The sequence below is a fragment of the Hyla sarda genome, chromosome 6 (assembly GCF_029499605.1).
Source record: "Hyla sarda isolate aHylSar1 chromosome 6, aHylSar1.hap1, whole genome shotgun sequence".
NCBI classification, from domain to species: Eukaryota; Metazoa; Chordata; class Amphibia; order Anura; family Hylidae; genus Hyla; species Hyla sarda.
The window spans coordinates 65,358,264-65,378,657 of NC_079194.1; the positions used below are offsets into that span (position 1 = coordinate 65,358,264).

General features: G+C 42.0%; 1 protein-coding gene across 1 annotated transcript in view; it reads right to left on the minus strand.

The window, feature by feature from the left end:
- Positions 1 to 619: 619 nt before the first annotated feature.
- Positions 620 to 20,394, minus strand: part of ADSL (adenylosuccinate lyase) — a gene marked incomplete in the record, with an annotated part of 36,520 nt that continues 16,745 nt past the window's right edge. The window contains 5 exon segments of the mRNA XM_056524011.1: positions 620 to 1,603; positions 13,906 to 14,082; positions 15,698 to 15,787; positions 17,003 to 17,093; positions 17,954 to 18,101. Of these exon segments, the coding sequence (XP_056379986.1) occupies positions 1,517 to 1,603; positions 13,906 to 14,082; positions 15,698 to 15,787; positions 17,003 to 17,093; positions 17,954 to 18,101 (593 nt within the window).

Sequence of the window (20,394 nt, forward strand, 5' to 3'; positions counted from 1 at the left end):
CTCTTTTTTTTTTTGCTTTGGTTTGATAAATTTGGCGGTAAAAGTTCAGAAATCACTTCAGAATACCACTGTGTATGATTCTTCCTCTCCTTTGCGAGTTACCTTGTTGCACAAAAATATGCAACTTTTATTTTTATTTTTTTAAATGCTCTCTAAAGGCAGTTCTGTAAGCCATGTCAGGGCTGGTGTAGATTTGCAGTGTTTTGGTTTGCGACTTTTTATGCAAAAATCGCATTTGATAAATTTGTAAGCGCTGCAAAGTGAAATTCCTAAATCACTCCTTCATCTGATGGATGGGCAAGGTATTCCTAATCTAGATAGGCGTATGGATTCCCCCCCCCAACCTTTCACCTTAGAAGCAGAAAAGCAGCTGTGGTAAGCGTCCGGGAACCTACTGTTGGAGAAACGAGGCAACTGATCTGCACAAAAATGGGTTTTCTGAATAAATGCGATAGAAGCATGTTTACTCCAGAGTAGCACCAAAAGAGCAGAACACTTTTTGGGGATATTCAGCCCGAGTGTTTGAGACCACCTTTAAAAAGTAGCCATCGGGAACCACCTTTTTTACGGGAAAGCCAAAATGTGGTCCAAAAAAAAGGAAAGGAACAGGACAAAAATACATTTCTACATTTTAGTATTTATTTTTGTATCTTTGTATTTTTGCATCATTAATCACATTAGGATGTTATTTACAGTATGTGTGAACAATTATATTGTGTTTATTGATATTTGATGCAGAGTAATTTACTCTCTTTGAAACATATCTTTATATTTTGTAACACTACATATATGTTAATACTAATTGTGTTTGGCAGTAAAGGGACATTTCTTTTGTTGGTTTGGTTTCTGCTGTAGAGAGAGGGCATAGCGGTGATTTCACTGATTTAGCAAGTAGCCCTTTGTTTTAGAAAAAGGCAAAATGTGTCAGTTTTTTTTTTATAAGCATGGGTCTGCTTGGATATTTTATATAGACGTTATTAAATAAAAGTTGGATTTTATACATCTTTCAATTCCACAGAGTGCCAGATATCTCTTCCTGCCAGGACCTTTCTATTGGGTTTTCTCCTGTACTGGGGCAGTGCACTTGATCCCAAGGACCTGGAATTTTGGGGTTGGTGAGCTGTATTAATCCATTTTTCCTACCGTCAGCAATGTATGCCATATCAACAGAATTTGCTGTAAAAGGTGAGAATACCTCTTTAAAGCAAGTGCCTGAAAAAAAAACACACACATTTGGGCTATAACAGTTTGTACAGCTTTCATGCTGTAAGAATATTACTTGAGGACTAAGTGAAGCAAATCAGCAAGATAAGAAAATTCTCAAGATCAGGAAAAAAAACAAATATCTAAGGCTGTAAATTCTATTAAGTAAGTTTCCACACAGTAAATACAGCAGTGAACATTTTATAAAACAGTAGCAGGCAGTGCAGTTAAAGACCTGGATTTCCCAAAAAGGATCACTCCGATAAATTATACAGATGCATTTCCAAAAAAATATATTTCATCTTGGCACACATCAAAGGTCCAGCTCAATCTTCACATCCATCTTATTCTGATAGGGGGTCAGAAGTGGAATCACCTCTTCCTTCATAAATGTTACCACCTAGTAAGAGTGATAGAATAAAGCATGTATTAGTTAGTAAATATCCTAAGCAAGTACCTGAATCAGAAAACAGTCCGAACACTGGAGGCATTGTGGAAGCGCTGGAGGAAAGTACAGATTTATTAATAATACACAATGAGCTTAGTTTTGAAAACCTGCCCTCCCACTGGATAAGGCTGGGTTCACACTAAGTTTTGTCCCATACGGGAGCGCATACGGCAGGAGGGAGCTAAAAGCTCGCGCTCCCGTATGTGACCGTATGCGCTCCCGTATGTCATTCATTTCAATGAGCCGACCGGAGTGAAACGTTCGGTCCGGTCGGCTCATTTTTGCGCCGTATGCGCTTTTACAACCGGACCTAAAACCGTGGTCAACCACGGTTTTAGGTCCGGTTGTAAAAGCGCATACGGCGCAAAAATGAGCCGACCGGACCGAACGTTTCACTCCGGTCGGCTCATTGAAATGAATGACATACGGGAGCGCATACGGTTACATACGGGAGCGCGAGGTTTTAGCTCCCTCCTGCCGTATGCGCTCCCGTATGGGACAAAACGTAGTGTGGACCCAGCCTAACCCAAGTGGTTAAAGGTACACTCACACCAGGTTCACCCACACTAAACCCAATACAAAGAGTCATAGTGCGGAAGAACCGGATAACAATGAGGTATTGCTTACTTGGATCAATAGTTCAGTTCCAGAGATACATGCTGTATTATCAAGCATTGCTAAATTCTAAATGGCCGGCTTTGGAGGTGGAACCTGGCATACCCAGTACCCCTGCACTGATATGAAGGCAGAGATTTTGGGTATGCCGGGCCCCACCTCACTGGGCAAAGCCGGACAACAGGGGTATCTCCGAAACTGGACTGCAGATCTGGGTAAGAGATACCTCACTGTAATCCGGTTCAACCCATTGTGTATGGGATTTAGTGTGGCATGGCTGAAGCGGCTGTCAGTTTCCCTTAAAGGGTACCTATCATCAAAAAAAACTTTTGATATAGTGTAGATCAAGCCTTAACAAATATCTTTCTAATTGGTTTGTATTAAAAAAATGTCATCCTTTATTTTTATTTTTTTTACTATTAAAAAAGTGACCACTAGGGGTCTCACTAGCAGTCCTGCCAGCAAGCCTATCTTGCCTGCCGGCAAGAGTCCAAAATCACTAACTGCAGGCAGGACACAGGTGAGCTTAGCGCAGATCCTCGCCTTTCAATGAGACAGGCGGGAACGGCCACATCCTCAGGCTCTGCCCCCTGACAAGGAGAGCCTGTGCGCGCTGGCCCTGTATCAGTGGAGCGCTGCTCAAGGATCGGGTCTACCTTGTGAGCCCCGGCAGGCATCAGATAAAGTCGCGCCTGCTGGGACACGCCCACTTCCTCCCCTGGCACAGGGCAGGCTACTGAGCTATTGAAGACGTAAGTAAAAAGAGATATTTTTAGGGGGTTTTGAAAAAAAAAAAAAAAAAAAAGACGGATAGATTTAGAGTTAGGGACAGATGGGGATGAGGAATTAGGGACCATTATGATGATGATGATTGGTACTCTTTAATGCATCTCCACACTTAAGCAGTGTGGAGATGCATTAAAAGAAGATGCCATATAGTAAAAAAAAATTAACCACGGGAGTACCCCTTTAAGGACCCGAGCATTTTTTGCACATCTGACCACTGTCACTAAGTATTAATAACTCTGGGATGCTATTACTTTTCATTCTGATTCCGAGACAGTTTTTTCTTGACATATTTTACTTTATGTTAGTGGTAAAAAAAAATTCCATACTTGCATCATTCCTTGGTGGGAAATTCCAAAATTTGATGAAAAATTTTAACATTTTGAATTTATTTTTACTTTGAAACTCTGCTTATAAAAAGGAAAATGGACATCCCAAATAAATTATATATTGATTCACATATACAATATGTCTGCACTTTATGTTTCCATCATGAAGTTGACAAGTTTTTACTTTTGGAAGTCATCAGAGGGCTTCAAAGTTCAGCAGCAATTTTTCACAAAATTTTCAAACTCAGAATTTTTCAGGGACCAGTTCAGTTTTGAAGTGGACTTGAGGAGCCTTCATATTAGAAATACCCCTTAAATGATCCCATTATAAAAACTGCACCCCTCAAAGTATACAAAATGACATTCAGAAAGTTTGTTAACCCTTTAGGTGTTTCACAGGAATAGCAGCAAAGTGAAGGAGAAAATTCAAAATCTTCAAGTTTTTACACTAACATGTTCTTATAGACCCAGTTTTTGAATTTTTACAAGGGCTAAAAAAGGAGAAAAATCCCCCCCCAAAATGCGTAACCCCATTTACTCTGTGTATGGAAATACCCCATATGTGGAAATACCCCATAAAGTGCTCTGCAGGCGAACTACAATGCTCAGAAGAGAAGGAGCGCCATCGGGGGGGGGGGGGGTATATAAATATATATTATACAAAGCCCCCATGGTGCCAGAACAGTGGCCCCCATGTAAGGGGTGCAGTGAGCACAGAATGTAATAAGAATGTAATAGGGTGGGATCTTCCTCGCCTGCACCTTCCGGGATTTACCTAGCCAAGGGACACTAAGGAGGTTCCTGTGTAGGCCCAGGTCACAAGGACAGGGGACCTACAGAACATAGGCAGGTTATTCAGACCAGGGTAAGAGCAGGTTCTGGCACCCATTTTCTCCACTATTGTGGCTGCTCTCGAGAAATATCTACATCTATTGTATATACTAACTAGGTCTTGAACTTGTACTAACCATGTTTATGTACATTTAATAAATAATAGAATGGAAAATGTTTGTCATTTTTCTATGATTTACTAAACATATTCCCTCTCCACCGTAGACTGGTACGTCTAAAACTAAGTACCTTTAGTTGGAGATTGTGAGTCACTTCTCAAGAAAGGACTTAATTTATGTGTCTCCGAACCATTTAATTGGACTAACTTTGAAATAAACCTTTATAACGGAGTGAGAAAAATAAATCTGTTCAAGTTCTTCCATCAAAAAGATTTATCTAAGGAAAGGGAGGAAGGAGAGTACCCAGCTATCCTGGGCACTTTGGGCTTTAGTGCCCATTTCGCCACTGACCCCTCTCAAACTAGAGACCTTGAACTTCTGCTAAGTATAGCAGATCTGGAATTTGCGAAAAACAATATGGACACACGCATCATCCCTCTGCCCACTGTTAGCAAGCGGCTCCAGCTTAGACTGCTTCACAGCTGCAGTTTTACAAGACACCAAAGCATTGGTCTACCCAGCACCGGTTCCCAGTCTGTCTCCCAGGGAACAAAGAGCCCTAGCTTGGCTCAGTCAGACCGGTCAGACCTCATAGTGAAAAAAGCAGACATAAGGTAACAATACCGTAATCATGTCGATTGAGCAGCATTAAGAAAAAATAAAATAAAATAAAAAAATAAAATAAAAAAATAAAATAAAAGCTCTCCAACTCTAAAACATCAGAAAATACCTACAGACCCAACTGCAAAGGTCCTGTCACAACTGCAATCCTTCTTAAGACTACAAGTCGAGGTACATATGCTGTCACAACAGACATCGGAGAAATTGCTCCCCAAACTGCCAACCAAACCCCAGTGGTACTTCATACCGAAGGTCCACAAATCGTTGGACAACCCACCAGGCAGACCCATAATTTCAGGAATAGGCTGGGTCACTGAATATTTATCCCAGTACCTTGACTGGCTTTTAAAGCGCAACTGTCATGAACTCCAGGCTATATTACCTTCACACAGCCTTTGTACTGTGTGCAGATGTTGTGTACAGCACTATTTTACCTTATTTCTGCCGGCTTTTATCACCCCAAAAAATGCTTTTGATCGCAGCCACACACAGTTGGATAGGCGTGGCGCGAGGTACGCTATGCCCCGCCAACGCCACCCCTGTACGTCCTGTGCGCGTTTGCAGGAGAGAAGAAAGAAGAAGCAAGAGGATAGCAGGCACGGATTACAGTACATAAATTATAAAAGGTGCACATCTGTATAAACTTGTTTTTGGCTCGCACGTTAGCTGAGGGGCACATGCGCTGGGACCTGTGTGTCTATCACACAGCGGTCCCAGTGCTGATGTACAGGGGTTGCGCCACGCCTATCTGACTGTGTGGCTGCGATCAAAAGAATTTTTTTGGGGCGATAAAAGCCGGCAGAAAAAAAGGTAAAAACGGTGCTGTACACACCATCTGCACACAGTACACAGGCTGTGTGTAGGTTATATAGCCCGGAGTTCATGACAGTTGCGATTTAAGACCTCTACTAAAGAGATATCCCATCATACCTTAAGGATATTGATGACTTTTTGGATTGCCTTTTGGATGCTCAAATAGAGACCAGTGACAGTTTGGGCTCCATAGATGTGGAGTCCTTATACACCAGGATCCCACATAAAGGTATATATGCAATAGAGCAATTTTGTAGAGCGGCTGGGAAAACAGATGCCTTCATCAGCTTCGTCAGGACAGCCCTAAGATTAGTTTTAAACAACAACTACTTCCAATTTGACCGGCACAGCAATGGGTACGCCGTCTCCTGTACGTATGCCAAAATTTTTTTTTTTTTTTTTTTTTTAGAGGCTCAAACAATTTTTTCACCCACGAATCCTTTCTTGAGACAGATTAAGCTAAATAGACTGTATGTGGATGAAATCCTAATTATTTGGTCTGTTGACAGACCAAGCTTTGAGCAATTTGTACTGCACCTCAAAACCAATAATACAATGAACATGGTGTTCACCTCCACATTTGATACCCTCCAAATTACCTTCATGGACATCCTGGTCCTGTTAAAAATAGGAAGAATAGAAACACAAGGATACAGAAACCCTTCCTCACATTTCCTTTATCTAATTCATACCACCCAGAACACAAAACCTTACAGCCAATTTCTGCACTTAAAGATCAACATCAACCAAGACACATTCATACAACAGGCAAATTCTCTAAAAGAACACTTATTAAACAGAGGCTATCCAAGAAAATGTCTGGAAACAGCAATGATAAAAGTAAATAACAAGTCCAGATTAGATTTGATTTAAAAAAAAAAAAAAACTAATAAAGGAAACAAAACCGGAAGATGTTTCAACTTCTCCTTCCAATACAGCACTATGACAGACGCTATTAGGAAAACAATTTACAAACATTGGCATATCCTCAAAGAGGACCCAGTGCTAAAGGAGGTAGCGGCCAATAAACCTTTAATTGCACATTGACGAGCCAAAACACTGAAGAATGAGCTGGTTAGAAGTACCTTTAAAAAGTAAACCTAGCTCAGAAAAAAAACTTGGTTACACCAACTACAATGTAGTGGCAATCACAAATGCGGCAGGTGCTCATACTGCCACCAGTTTCAAAAAGGAAAAGACTTCCATGTGGGAGGTGAAGATATTTATATTATATTATATTATATTATATTATATTATATTATATTATATATATATTTATATATATTTATATATATATATATATATATATATATATATATATATCATATCTATCTCTATTTTATCTGATTTCATCACATGTAGGACACATTTTTTTGTGTCTATTGCCTTAAATGTCCCTGCAACAGATTCTACGTGGGATCTACTATTCGTCAAATGTTCGTGAGGTTCTGTGAACACCTGAGACTCTCACATATGGGTCAAGGCATCCCCAGACTTGCGGATCATTTATATGTGGAACATAACGACAGAGCTGAGGTCCTGACTTTTTTCGGACTAGAGCGAGTACTGTGCACACCCCCGGTTATTGACAAACATACCCACTTACTGCGCGAAGAAGCGCAATGGATTTCTCGTCTAGAAGCGTCAGGACCCCTCAGGTTCAACGAGCGGAATGAGTTCAGCTCTTTCCTCTAATTCAGTAACTTTACCTCTTTTCTATCATTGCATTTACATTTCTCTTCGTCCCCTCCCTTGTATTCTGCTATTTCCAAACATTCTTTTTGTCCCCTCCCTTGACTTCTGCCATTTCCAACTTTCTCTTCCATTTTAGGCTGATCTCGTCTGGGACTTGCATCCCACCGACACATACAATGCTATGACATCCCTAGGCATTTTGTCGGGATGTATTTGTATTGGTTTGTGTCCGCGTCATGTTGCTAGGTTACGTACATGACATGTCAGCTGATCAACCATGGCTCCTGCACAAACTTAAACGGGGCCGTGCGCATCTTGGGTGGGGCGTGACCAAGCGGGAATACCCGCGAAACGGGACGGTCACCCACAAGCTCTCCGGAGCTCCGGCTTCTTCCTCCCCCTGCTATGTGCTTTCCCTGACAAACACGGAATAAAAGAATCTTCTTGCATCTTCAACTGGGTGAGTGCTTTATTGTACTTCTCTTCTATGCATTATAGTATGATATAATAAGTACGATCAGCTGCCCGAGCCATACTTAAAGAGTACAAACCTGGATCCCTATACATACATTAATGTGTCCCTACCACAGTAACAAGCCGCGTTATGCTGCCGAAGCCAGCTCTACAACCCAGCACACTGTAGTGATTACCTGAGTATATATGACGCAAAAGCCCACGACTGAGCCTATGATCAAGAGAAATACCTGCCAGCCGGTTGAATATAATACATAGATCCGATCACTATATCCCTGATGGATGAGCTGATCAGCCTGGGAACAATCCTGCAAAGAAAAGCCGGGAGCCGGCACTTACCCACCAACTCGTGCCGCTCCAGCTGCCTGGAAACCAGAACCAACAAAGGACGGGAGAGTTCACTTGCAGGACCAAAAGGAAACACTGCAAAAACACAACTCCTGCCCAGAGATAAAAGAGGCGGGGGTTTATAAAGGCCACCAGCCCCTTCCACAAACACAGCCCTCTGGACTTAATACGCAAGGCCTCCAAATCTGAGGACACCACAAACATTGGCGTGATGTTTGGTTAGATGCTTGGCTAACCTGTTCTCAAAGAATATTTTATATTTATTTATATATATATATATATATATATATATATATATATATATATATATATATATATATATATATATATACACATATATATATAATGTTCTCTGAAGCGTTTGCACATCTGGCATTTTGTTTTGCCAATATACAACATATTACAGGGGCCTACAATATAGTAAATAACTTAGGTGCTCCTACATGTAATTGGGTGATGTTGTGTGAAACTCCACCTAGAGTACAAAAATTAGCAGTACTTACAACTGCCGCATCTGCGGATACAGACGGGGCCAGCTCCTGTGAGCCAGCAACTCGTGTCTATGCCTTTATTCTTTTTATTTCTGATGTAATCCCCAATGGTGTTATTTTTTCAGTATGTGACCACTTGTTGTCTGTTGGCCACCTCCTTAAAGTCACTATCATTTTCGAGGATATACCAGTGTCTCCTTACCGTATTGTTGATCTGAGAGTTCATCTGGGTATTTATTACGAAGTAGAATATAAATCTTTTATTTCTGGCTTTTTTGCGTGTTATATAGCATTTCCCTTCTCTTCATGGATTCTACTTTCTCATAAGCTGTTTCAATAATAGATGTTGGGTATCCTCTTTTGAGAAGTCTCTGTTTTAGTTCTTTTGCTTGCCTCTTATAGCTACTCTGATCACTGTCGATCCTTTTGAGCCAAATAAATTGACTAAATGGGATACCTCTTTTTGTATGTACAGGGTGAGAACTATGTATTTTCTCTCAAAAACAGCTAGGAATAAGTTTGCATATGTGCATGAGATGGGCATGCCCATCGCAGTGCCGATTTTTTTGTTTATACCATGTCTGGCAGTATTGAAATGTATGATGGGAGAGGATAAAATTTGTGGCTTCTGTAATGAAATAAACTTACCTGATTTTTCTGTAGGTTTGAGAAAATGACGTATAGCCTGTACACCCGCATCTTGTGCACATATGCAAACTTATTCCTAGCCGTTTAAAAAAAAAAAAATATTTTCCATCCATAATCCATATGTGAAATATATTAAAGCCGTAGTTCTTAACCTTGTTGGAGGTACTGAACCCCACCAGTTTCATATGCTCATTCACCGAACCCCTTTTAATTGGAAAAATAAAATATGATTTTTGCAAATTCAAAACATAGGTATATATATTTAAGTATATATTTATACATAGGTGCACAAAATGAACAAAACCATTTAAGAACAAAACCATTAAGAACAAAACCATTAAGAACAAAACCATTAAGAACAAAACCATTAAGAACAAAACCATTAAGAACAAAACCATTAAGAACAAAACCATTAAGAACAAAACCATGAAAACATGATTTTCACACAAAAACATAATGAATATTTACTGCAAATTAGTGTGACTTCTGCTGTTGTCTTTCAGAGACCAGTTCAGAAATGCGCGGCTTTACCTTGGCAAGTGCCACTCATGTAATTTTCACAACAAAGTCTGTACCTTTTCTTCGTTTTTATGTCCAGCATCCTCGAAAAGGATTGCTCGCAAAGATATGTTGAAACAAACGGTATGAAAATCTCCAGAACTTTCTTAGCAATAATAGGGTACGTTACCATTTGTTGACACCAAGACGTTGAGAGCGTTGTTGTTCTGAAGAGTTGCTGTTGAACCTGGCTCTGCTGCAGTTCAATGATTTCATCGAGGTATTCATCATTGACATCTGTTGTCTCAACACTAAACGTGAATGGCTGTCTCACCCATGCTGGATATGACTGTCAGAGGGACCGTCTGGCTGAGCCTGTTTAAGATGCCGGGGGACCGGAAGTGGTGCGTTCCAGCGTGGGGCGAATGCAGGCGATCGCGTAGGAGTGGAGCCACAAAGGATAGGAGGCTTCCTTTACAGTAGGGTAAAACAGTACTCTGAGATCTGTTCGGTGGGACATGATCACCTGCAATGATGGACAAGCGGGGCGTGTCATCACGAATCTTATGAGTCAGGTGTATGTCTTGACCTCCGCCGAACCCGCGAGACTGACTCACCGAACACCTGGGGTTCGATCGAAACCAGGTTAACAACCACTGTATTAAAGCTTTCAAGAGGTTCATAGACAACATCTTAATAGTATGGGAAGGGCCAGAAGAAGTGTTCCATCAATTTGTCACTCACCTCAATGAGGTGAATGACATGAACATGAGATTCACTAGTGTTTTTGGAGGATCCCAGCTCGAATTCCTGGACATGAAAATTATAATCACACCAGAGGTCATTATCACGGAGGGATACAGGAAGGACATTGCAAAGAACACCATTTTGCATAACATGAGCTCTCACCCTGCACATACCAAAGAGGTATCCCATTTAGCCAATTTATTCCGCTCAAAAGGATCAACAGTGATCCGAGTAGCTATGAGAGGCAAGCAGAAAAACTAAAAACAGAGACTTCTCGAAAGAGGATACCCAACATCTGTTAGATCAACAATATGTTAAGGAGACACTGGTATATCCTCGACAGACAAACAGTGGTCACATACTGAAAAAATAAAACCATTGCGGATTACATCAAAAATAAAAAAGAAGAATAAAAGGCATAGACACGAGTTGTGGGCTCACAGGAGCTGGCCCCGTCGGTAAACGCAATGCGGCAGTTGTAAGTACTGCTAATTTTTGTACTCTAGGTGGAGTTTCACACAACATCACCCAATTAATTACATGTAGGAGCACCCAAGTTATTTACTATATTGTATACCCTGCACTATGTTCTATATTGGCAAAACAAAACGCCAGATGTGCATACGCTTCAGAGAACATTTATATTCTTTAAAAACAGTAGAGAGGATCCCTAGGTTAGCCAGGCACCTAACCAAACATCCCGTCAATGATTGTAGTGTCCTCAGATTTGGAGACCTTGAACACGTGATACAGCTGGTACAAGGAGGTGACAGGCATGTCCTATTATAGCAGTGTGAAGCCCACTGGATCCTGAAGTGTAATGCTCAGGGTCCGGCTGGCTTTAAAGGGGACTCCGGTGGAAAACTTTTTTTTTTAAATCAACTGTGCCGGAAAGTTAAACAGATTTGTAAATTACTTCTATTATTGAATCTTAATCCTTCTAGAACTTAGCTGCTGAATACTACAGAGGAAATTATTTTCTTTTTGAAACACAGTGCTCTCTGCTGACATCATGACCACAGTGCTCTCTGCTGACATCTCTGTCCATTTTAGGAACTGTCAAGAGCAGCATATGTTTGCTATGGGGATTTTCTCCTACTCTGCTGACATCTCTGTCCATTTTAAGAACTGTCCAGAGAGCACTGTGCTCGTGATGTCAGCAGAGAGCTCTGTGTTAAAAAAAAACAAACAAACAAGAAAATTTCCTCTGTAGTATTCAGCAGCTAATAAGTACTAGAAGGATTAAGATTTTTTAATAGAGGTAATTTACAAATCTGTTTAACTTTCTGGCACCAGTTGAAATAGAATATAGCCGCCCTATAAGTAAGCAGTCTTTCTACTCGCCCTGTAGGTTTATCTCTGGACCATTTTAGTTTATTAGTTTTTAAAGTCACGTTTTGAGTAAAGCTATTTACTGTTAGTATTAATTGCACAAGCCGTGCATCCTTGTTTACATGCTGCTATGGTTACTGTTGCAGTCACATGATACATAAGACGCAGTGCAATGACGTAGATTGGAGTTCAGTAGACGCGCGCATAGTCATGTGAAACGACCGGGGTAGCCTCTGAGCGCTTTGGCACATCCCGGTATGTTGTCCTGTGATTTCGGACCTTTGGGCTTCTAGACACTGTCTGAGCAGTGAGTGCATGCTATCATTTCTTTGTTGTATTTTTATTTTTTTTCCCTGACTAATTTTTTTAATTTACTTTTTTGTACATTTTTATGGGGGCAGCCATCTTGCCTGAGCAGCTTTAGCAGTATTTAATGATATGCTTTATGGCAGGACCAATGGACATAAACAACAATAGACTAAAGCTGTCCCATTAAAGGGGTACTCCGCTGCCCAGCATCCGGAAGTTTATTGTTCCGAACGCTGTGTGGGGGCTTCCGTGTCCACGGCCGCCCCTTGTGATGTCACTCCCGCCCCTCAACGAAAGTCTATGGGAAGGGGGCGTCACTCGGGGAGCGGAGTACCCCTTTAAGAAGAATTGGAGACGCTACTGGGCATTCTCATTCTACAGGGGAGAGAGGATGCTGGTGTCACCTTTCGCTGTATTCCTGTCTGTTCTGAGAAGAAATGCATTACAGGGAAATGATCTGTACAGGACAGGAAGTCTCAGTTTAGTTTTAGCTCTAGTGGCCAGACTGAAAACTGCAAGATTTCATTATTATTTTCAAATATACATAGTATAATGCAAAATTAGAAAAAAAAAAAACACCAAAAATTATTAAAAAACATCCCTAACATTAAAACATGATTTTGAATGACACATTCCCTTTAAATTGTCCCTGTCACTTTAAAAAAAAAACAAAAAAACATTTGACATATCCTAGAAACACGTGAAAAGTTTTAACCGATTGGGGTCTGAGTGTTCATCACTTGAACGAGAGCTTCTCTACCTACTCTCTGTGCACACGACTGAAGCAATCTCATAGCCTAACATTAGGAGACCATTTCTGTCACGTGGCACAGAACAAGGAAAAAAAAATGCTCTTAGAGCGCACTTCTCCCAACTCGTTCTAGAGATGGGCCTGGGTCTGAACACACAGACTCCAACTGATGAAACTTTTGGCACGTCTCTACCACAATTTTTTTTAGCATTTCTTGCCTGGTAATTTTACATATTGTAATGAGGGGTTTATCAAAAACATTGTAAAAAATGTGTGAAATTACCAAGTTTGTGGTGGTGATGACTTGTAGGATGTAGTAAAAAATGTTTATTAGTAAAGTTAGCTCTATAATACATGCTTGATAGAAATGACTGAATGTTAAGTTTGTAACCTGAGGCTAGGTTTCCACTTTGACGTTTCTTCCCCCCCTGGATTTTTATTATAACTAGTCATGTCATTCTTTCATCATGTGACCCAAAGATATCTATGGAAGAAACAGCAGAAAAAAAAACACCAATGCTAAACTCACATGGCTTTTTTTTTTGCTTTGCTCCCATTGACTTCTAAGTCAGAGGTCCGCCAAGATTTTGTCCAAGAAATTCTCAACATGTTGCGATTTTGGAAAACTGCCACTGAAGCAAAAACTGCAGAAAAACACCAAAGATGAATGAAAAATGCCAAGTGGGTTCAGCGTTTCATAAATCCCTAACATCTGGCGGTGTTTTTTTGGCAAAAAAATGCTGTGCAGCATTTGTTGAGTAAAAGTAAATAAATTAATAAAAAACACAAAACAAACAAAGCCTAGCCTAGATAAAATGGTATCATGTGCAATTTATATTATTCTCACCTGTTGAGGAGCCCTTCCAATAAAGGATTTTGGGTCCAGCAATTGTTCTAGTTGTCCATGAATAGGAGCAAAGTAGGGGTCAGATTGGATTCTGCTGATCAGGTCATTGTCTCCACCTTCTTGCTTTACTACGGCAGCAGCTTGTTGGGAGAGCACCCGGATACGCTCATGGCAGTCCTAAAGAAGAGAGTAATATAAAGTTTTTTATCTCTCTCTCTCTGGGTCTAAGGCATTATTTTCCTCTTTTAGGGTAAGTTCACATGCATGTAACTCCACTATGAGTTACGCTACAACATAGTCAACGGGTCTGCCGGCAATCTGCCACTACTGCATACTTAGGGTGGACCGACTGAACTGAATAGCAACATTACGATTGTGTGAATGCTCCCTTCAATAGAATTAAAAAAATGTTATATGTTGAACATCTTTGCAAAACATTAACCTTTCTAATATACTTAATAAGAAAAATTTATTTCTTTTTTTATAGAAATCATGGCTTATAAAATCATGGCTTTGTCCAAGCTGAAGCACAGGCATGGACAAAGACCAGTAAGTGAGGGTGGGCTAGTACTCTTGACAGGAGAGAGCACAGAGGAGTGCTATCAGACAGTAGAGAGCACAGAGGAGTGCTATCAGACAGCAGAGAGCACAGAGGAGTCCTATCAGACAGCAGAGAGCACAGAGGAGTCCTATCAGACAGCAGAGAGCACAGAGGAGTCCTATCAGACAGCAGAGAGCACAAAGGAGTGCTATCAGACAGCAGAGAGCACAGAGGAGTGCTATCAGACAGGAGAGAGCACAGAGGAGTGCTATCAGACAGAAGAGAGCACAGAGGAGTCCTATCAGACAGGAGAGAACACAGAGAAGTACTATCAGACAGTAGAGAGCACAGAGGAGAGCTATCAGACAGGAGAGAGCACAGAGGAGTCCTATCAGACAGCAGAGAACACAAAGGAGTGCTATCAGACAGCAGAGAGCACAGAGGAGTGCTATCAGACAGGAGAGAGCACAGAGGAGTGCTATCAGACAGGAGAGAGCACAGAGGAGAGCTATCAGACAGGAGAGAGCACAGGAGAGTACTATCAGACAGGAGAGAGCACAGGAGAGTACTATCAGACAGGAGAGAGCACAGAGGTGTCACTGTAGCAAGTGTTTCTTCATTCGATCATGACACAGGACTGTAAATGCCAAAGATGCCCAGGACCATGGCACCACTGGAGTGACCGGACAATTGGAAGAGAATTATGCAGCTGAGTGGAATATTACAAAACATAGAAACCCTTACTAAGGGTACGTTCACACGTACTATATATGCGGCTGATTTCCTGCAGCAGATTTTATGCTGGCAAGGCATTAAGATAAACTGCAGAACAAAATCTGCATCAAATATAGCATATGTGAACATAACCTTAGGGATTATTTACACGGTGAATAAAAACCCAGAATGCCGTGCGCAGGAGGCACTAACTGAATCAGGACCGTTCAGACATGCGCCACCTTCACAGAGAGCAATGCATTTCCGAGCAGATTCAGAACAATTTAATTCTTTCGGTGGAGTCTGGAATTTGAAGTTCTGCAGTGTGCATGACGCAGCAGAATCCCCAAAGAAAACTATGAGCGGCTGCTGCTATCAGGGTGTCCAGCAGAAAAGCCCCCGTCATGGCATCAATATGTACAATATGTTGTTTTTATTGCAACACTTCTGCTGCAGATTAATACTTGTAGGTTGATAATGCAGTTTATTTTAGAGGTCCCAGAGATTGGCCACCAAAAGAAACATTGTGCAACCAACCTGCCTATTCCCTCCATTTTTCACCATCGCCATAATCACATTCTCTGTAGCCATGAATGGAAGCTCCTGGCGGATGCGCCTTTCGATCACCTAAGAAAGAATATGATGGAATTTAATGTTTTAGAAAATCAACTTCACAGTGTCTATTATGCAGCAATGATCAGATCCTATATGAGCTGCACAATTGATTCAGGCAGAGTAAACTGTGCATTTATTAATATTTCAGCATTATTATGCAAATTATGCACCACCACTAAATTATAAATAATGACAACGAGCCTTCACATTATTATTTCATCACTTTTATTTCTAGAAACATCCAGCCAAATCATACTATTAAGGCTAGGTTCACACTGCCTCAGTGATTCCATCAGACATATCCATTGGCATCCCGCTAAAAATGGGATGCCGGCATGCAGAGTAGAGAAGAGCAGAGGATGCCTTTTATTTCAATGGCCCGAATGGAGTCATCATTTGGGTCCCATGTGCCCTTTTTAGTGGACTTTGGAGTCAGCTGAAAAAAGTACATACGGTTCAAATTTTGACCCCATTCAGGCCGTTGAGATGAATGGTATCCGCTGTTCTATTACCATATATGTCGTATCGCCTCAGCAGGATGCCGAGGGATATGCCTGATGGAATCACTAGCGTGGGATGAACCTAGCCTTAAAGTGACATTCTGGGCAAAACCAGCTTTTACCTGGAGAAGAGGCCTGTACCCCACCATTAACCACATAGTCCTTGTCAAGAGAAAAATCTATAGTATATTCTATAAGGCTACTCCTGCAGCCTCAATACATGCATTTGTCATATGTCTGGGTACCAGCACAATGACTGAATTTATTATCTTTGCACGTGTGCACACAAGGAGTTATTCCTGGGTAGCAGAGGTTGTACTGCTGCTGATTGTTATTTTTCCTCTCTCTGTCCATGTTGCAGACATGGAGGTCAATAAAAAGGGGAGTTTAAAAAAAAAATTTAGTATGAGGTGTTATGTGAAAGTTCACGGATTATGTGAAGTGGACCTCTGTGGTTCCCTTTTTTTTAAAGTGTAACTCTTATGATGGATTTACCGGAAGTCCTTAAGACCTGCATCGCATTAGATTTGGAAATGTTGTCAGGAGATTTAAACAGATTTCATGCTGTCTAACCAGCGTTGGAATTACACTTTAACAATGAAGCATTGTTCCTTTATTTAAGTCATGTTTATCCCTTTTAGTTGCACCCAAGTCACAGTGGCAGATAAGTCTTTCTGTGAAAATACTGAAACAGTGAGGTGAGGGTTTTATTCTTGATCAGCATTACCTTAGGATAAACCACAAGCCCTTCTGTGACATTCTGCAGAGTGCTGAGTACAATATCTGCAGTCAGAAAAGCTTCCGCCAAGCAAACACGTCTGGAGAACATAAAAATAGAAATATGTCAATGTAATTTTACGATCAGATGTAAATGCTTATTATGCTGGAAAAGAAATGCTAGTGGCCAAATATACAACTTTCCAGTATATATAGATAGATGTACATGTTATCACTACAATACTTCATGTAATAGTAAAAATCCTCCTACAGCACTTGGCAACCAACTAAATGATGCACGTTCATCCGGACCTGAATCCTCCGGTCAAATAACCATAGTATCTTGACAAAAGGGGATAGCATACATGAGCAACTTTTCAACCCAAACAAGGGTCTTTATAAAGCTTGAAATAGAACCCTGCATGGGTCAAAAGCTTATTTTTAATATAGAGGAATAAACCTTTATATACCTACGTGGGTGCTGTCACCTTTATGTCAAGCTACTGCTACATGTAAGTGATCACAATATCATGAAGGCCATGTTAAAATGTGGAGGATAGTGGTTTAGATTGTGAATTATTATAATTTTTTTTTATTTTTATTTTTAAAAAGGAGCAGGTGGCACGTGCATCCTGATTTACTGATTGTTAAAGGTTTCCAGTAAGAACTGAAATCCCTGTATAGCAGCTATGGGTCTAGACAGTGGAAGAATCATCTGACCAAAGCTAAAAATATTGATTTTGCATGGGTTAAAAGTCTCACTCTAACAATCCAACAGCATAGCGCCAATGATTTGGTAATGACTAAGCATTTAGCGCTCGCTTCTTATTGCACAACAACATGGAGATGTTTAACAAGGACCTTCGTTACACCATCCATAATACCAGTTATTAGGCTGGGAGGGGGAAATGCATGCTTCATTATTAATGGCTCTCAAGCAGATCACACGGGATACTTATACCTATTGGCGCTGTCATCCAGTGTGCGCTCAAACCATTGTACAGCAGCAGTCTGCAGCGGGTCCATAATGAGAGTCATGAGGTGACGGGCCAGGCTGCAGCAACGCTCAGAGCGCATGGGATTTCTCTTGTAGGGCATCGCACTAGATCCTGAAAAAATATATTCTAATATGAGGATGACAGTACACAAAATATTACTAAGACTAAAATATCACCCCTTAAAGTTAACCACAAAATTGAAATAAAATATATTCAATTATACCGTATCCCGCACAAAAAAGTAGATTTTTATGCTTCCTGTAAAATCTTTGAGGATCCATTTGGGACACACACACACACACACACACACACACACACACACACACAGAGACAGTGGGTATACGCTGCTGCCACTAGGAGGCTGACACTAGGCAACAAAAAGAAAGTCAGCCCCTCCTGGCAGAATATACCCGACTACAGACTATGAGCTAATCAGTTTAGACCCAAAGCAGAAGGTGAGGACAGACAGGGGAAAAAAATAAAATTAAAAACCTAACCACCCTCAGACAGGCAACCGAACCAAGGACACCAGAACAAATGGGTGGGTGCTGTGTCCCCCAATGGATCCTACGAGAAAGATTTTACGGTAAGCATAAAAAAAAAAAAAATCTACTTTTCTCGGTCGGCTCCATTGGGGGACACAGATACCGTGGGATGTACCAAAGCAGTCCCCGGGGTGGGAGAGAACCCAAGCAACTCAGGCGGAAGGCTGGGCCACAGCTGCCTGCAACACCTTGAGACCCAAACCATGGTCAGGCGATGCAAAAGGTGTGCACCTGGTAAAATTTTGTAAAAGTGTGCAAGGACGACCAGCTGGCCGCCTTATAGAGACAAAACTTTGTTGCGGAGAGCCCAGGAGGCCCCGCCGGAACGAGAGGAATGAGCTGAAACCCGGAAAGGCAAAGTCTTCCCTTTGCAGTGATAAGCTTCCGAGATGGCAGCACAGATCCACCGTGAAATGGTAGCCTTCGAAGCGGGAAATCCCTTACGACGACACTCTGTAAGCACAAAGAAAGTCACACTCGCAAAAGGATTAAGTGACCGAAAGGTAAATACGAACAGCCCGTACCACGTCAAGACCACGAAGCAGCTGTTCCCTGGGATGGGACGGAGCTGGGCAAAAAGACCGGAGGACAATATCCTAATTTAGGTGTAAGACTGAGATCCCCTTAGGCAAAAATGATGGGACAGGACAGAAAACAACTTTGTCCAGGTGCAAGACCAGGTAGGGGGAATGGAAGGAGAGAGCCGCCAGCTCCGAAACTCTCCTAATGGAAGTGACCGCAAGGAGGAAGGCCACCTTCCAGGAAAGGACAAAGAGAAAATGTCCCAGAGAGGTTCGAAGGGAGCACCCTGCAAAACACCGAGAACCAGATTCAGATCCCACGGGGGAGTAGTGGATCTGTACGGCAGAGCCGCATGAGCTTCACCCTGAAGAAAAGTGCAGAAGTTAGGGTCATACACCAGTGGGCGCTGAAAGAGAATAGAGAGAGCAGACACCTGACCCTTAAGGGAACTGAGAGCCAAGTGTTGTTCCAGCCCAGACTGCAAAAAATAAATAAATAAAAGGCGTGGAAAGGAGAAAACAACTGGGGAGAAGGATTGAGACTCACACCATCAAAAGTAGGACCGCCAAGTACTGTGATCTATCTTCGCAAAGGAAGGCTTACGCGCCCTGATCATTGTGTGGAACACCTGGGGAGGGAACCCCCTGGCCCTTAGAACCGCGGTTTACACCGCCATGCCGTCAAACGCAGCAACAGTAAATTGGGGTGGCAAAGGGGACCCCAAGAGTGCATGTCGGAAAGGACTGGGAGGCGCAGTGGTACATCGGCCACTGGGCGAACAACGTTGACGTACCACGTGTCTGGGGCAGTCCAGAGTCATGAGTGTCAGGGACGCCCTCCGTTTTGAGTTTCCTCAGGACCCTGGGAAGGAGAGGAAGAGGAGGGAAGAGATAGGGGAAGATGAAGTGCAACCAGGGGATCACTAGGGTGTCTACAGCTAGGGCCAGAGGATCTCGGGACTTCGCGACGAACTATCTGGTTGTGGCGAGATGTCAAGAGGCCCACCTCCGAAGTGCCCCAGAGGTTGCAAATCTCTGCAAACACCTCTGGGTGAAGAGACCACTCGCCGGGGTCGGCAGAGGAAGTCCACCACCCAATTTTCCACCATAGTAATGTGAATCGCCAAGATGGAGGGAACAAAGCAGAATCCTGGAGACCTCGGTCATGGCTGCGGGGCTGCGAGTGCTGAACTGGCGATTGACATATGCCACAGCCGTGGAGTTGTCCGACTGGACACAAATAGGACGGCCCTGGAGAAGGCACTGCCAATGGAGGAGGCAAAAGGTAAATTGCCCGAGAAAGTTGGTGAAGACAACAATGAAACTGGGCAAAGGGAA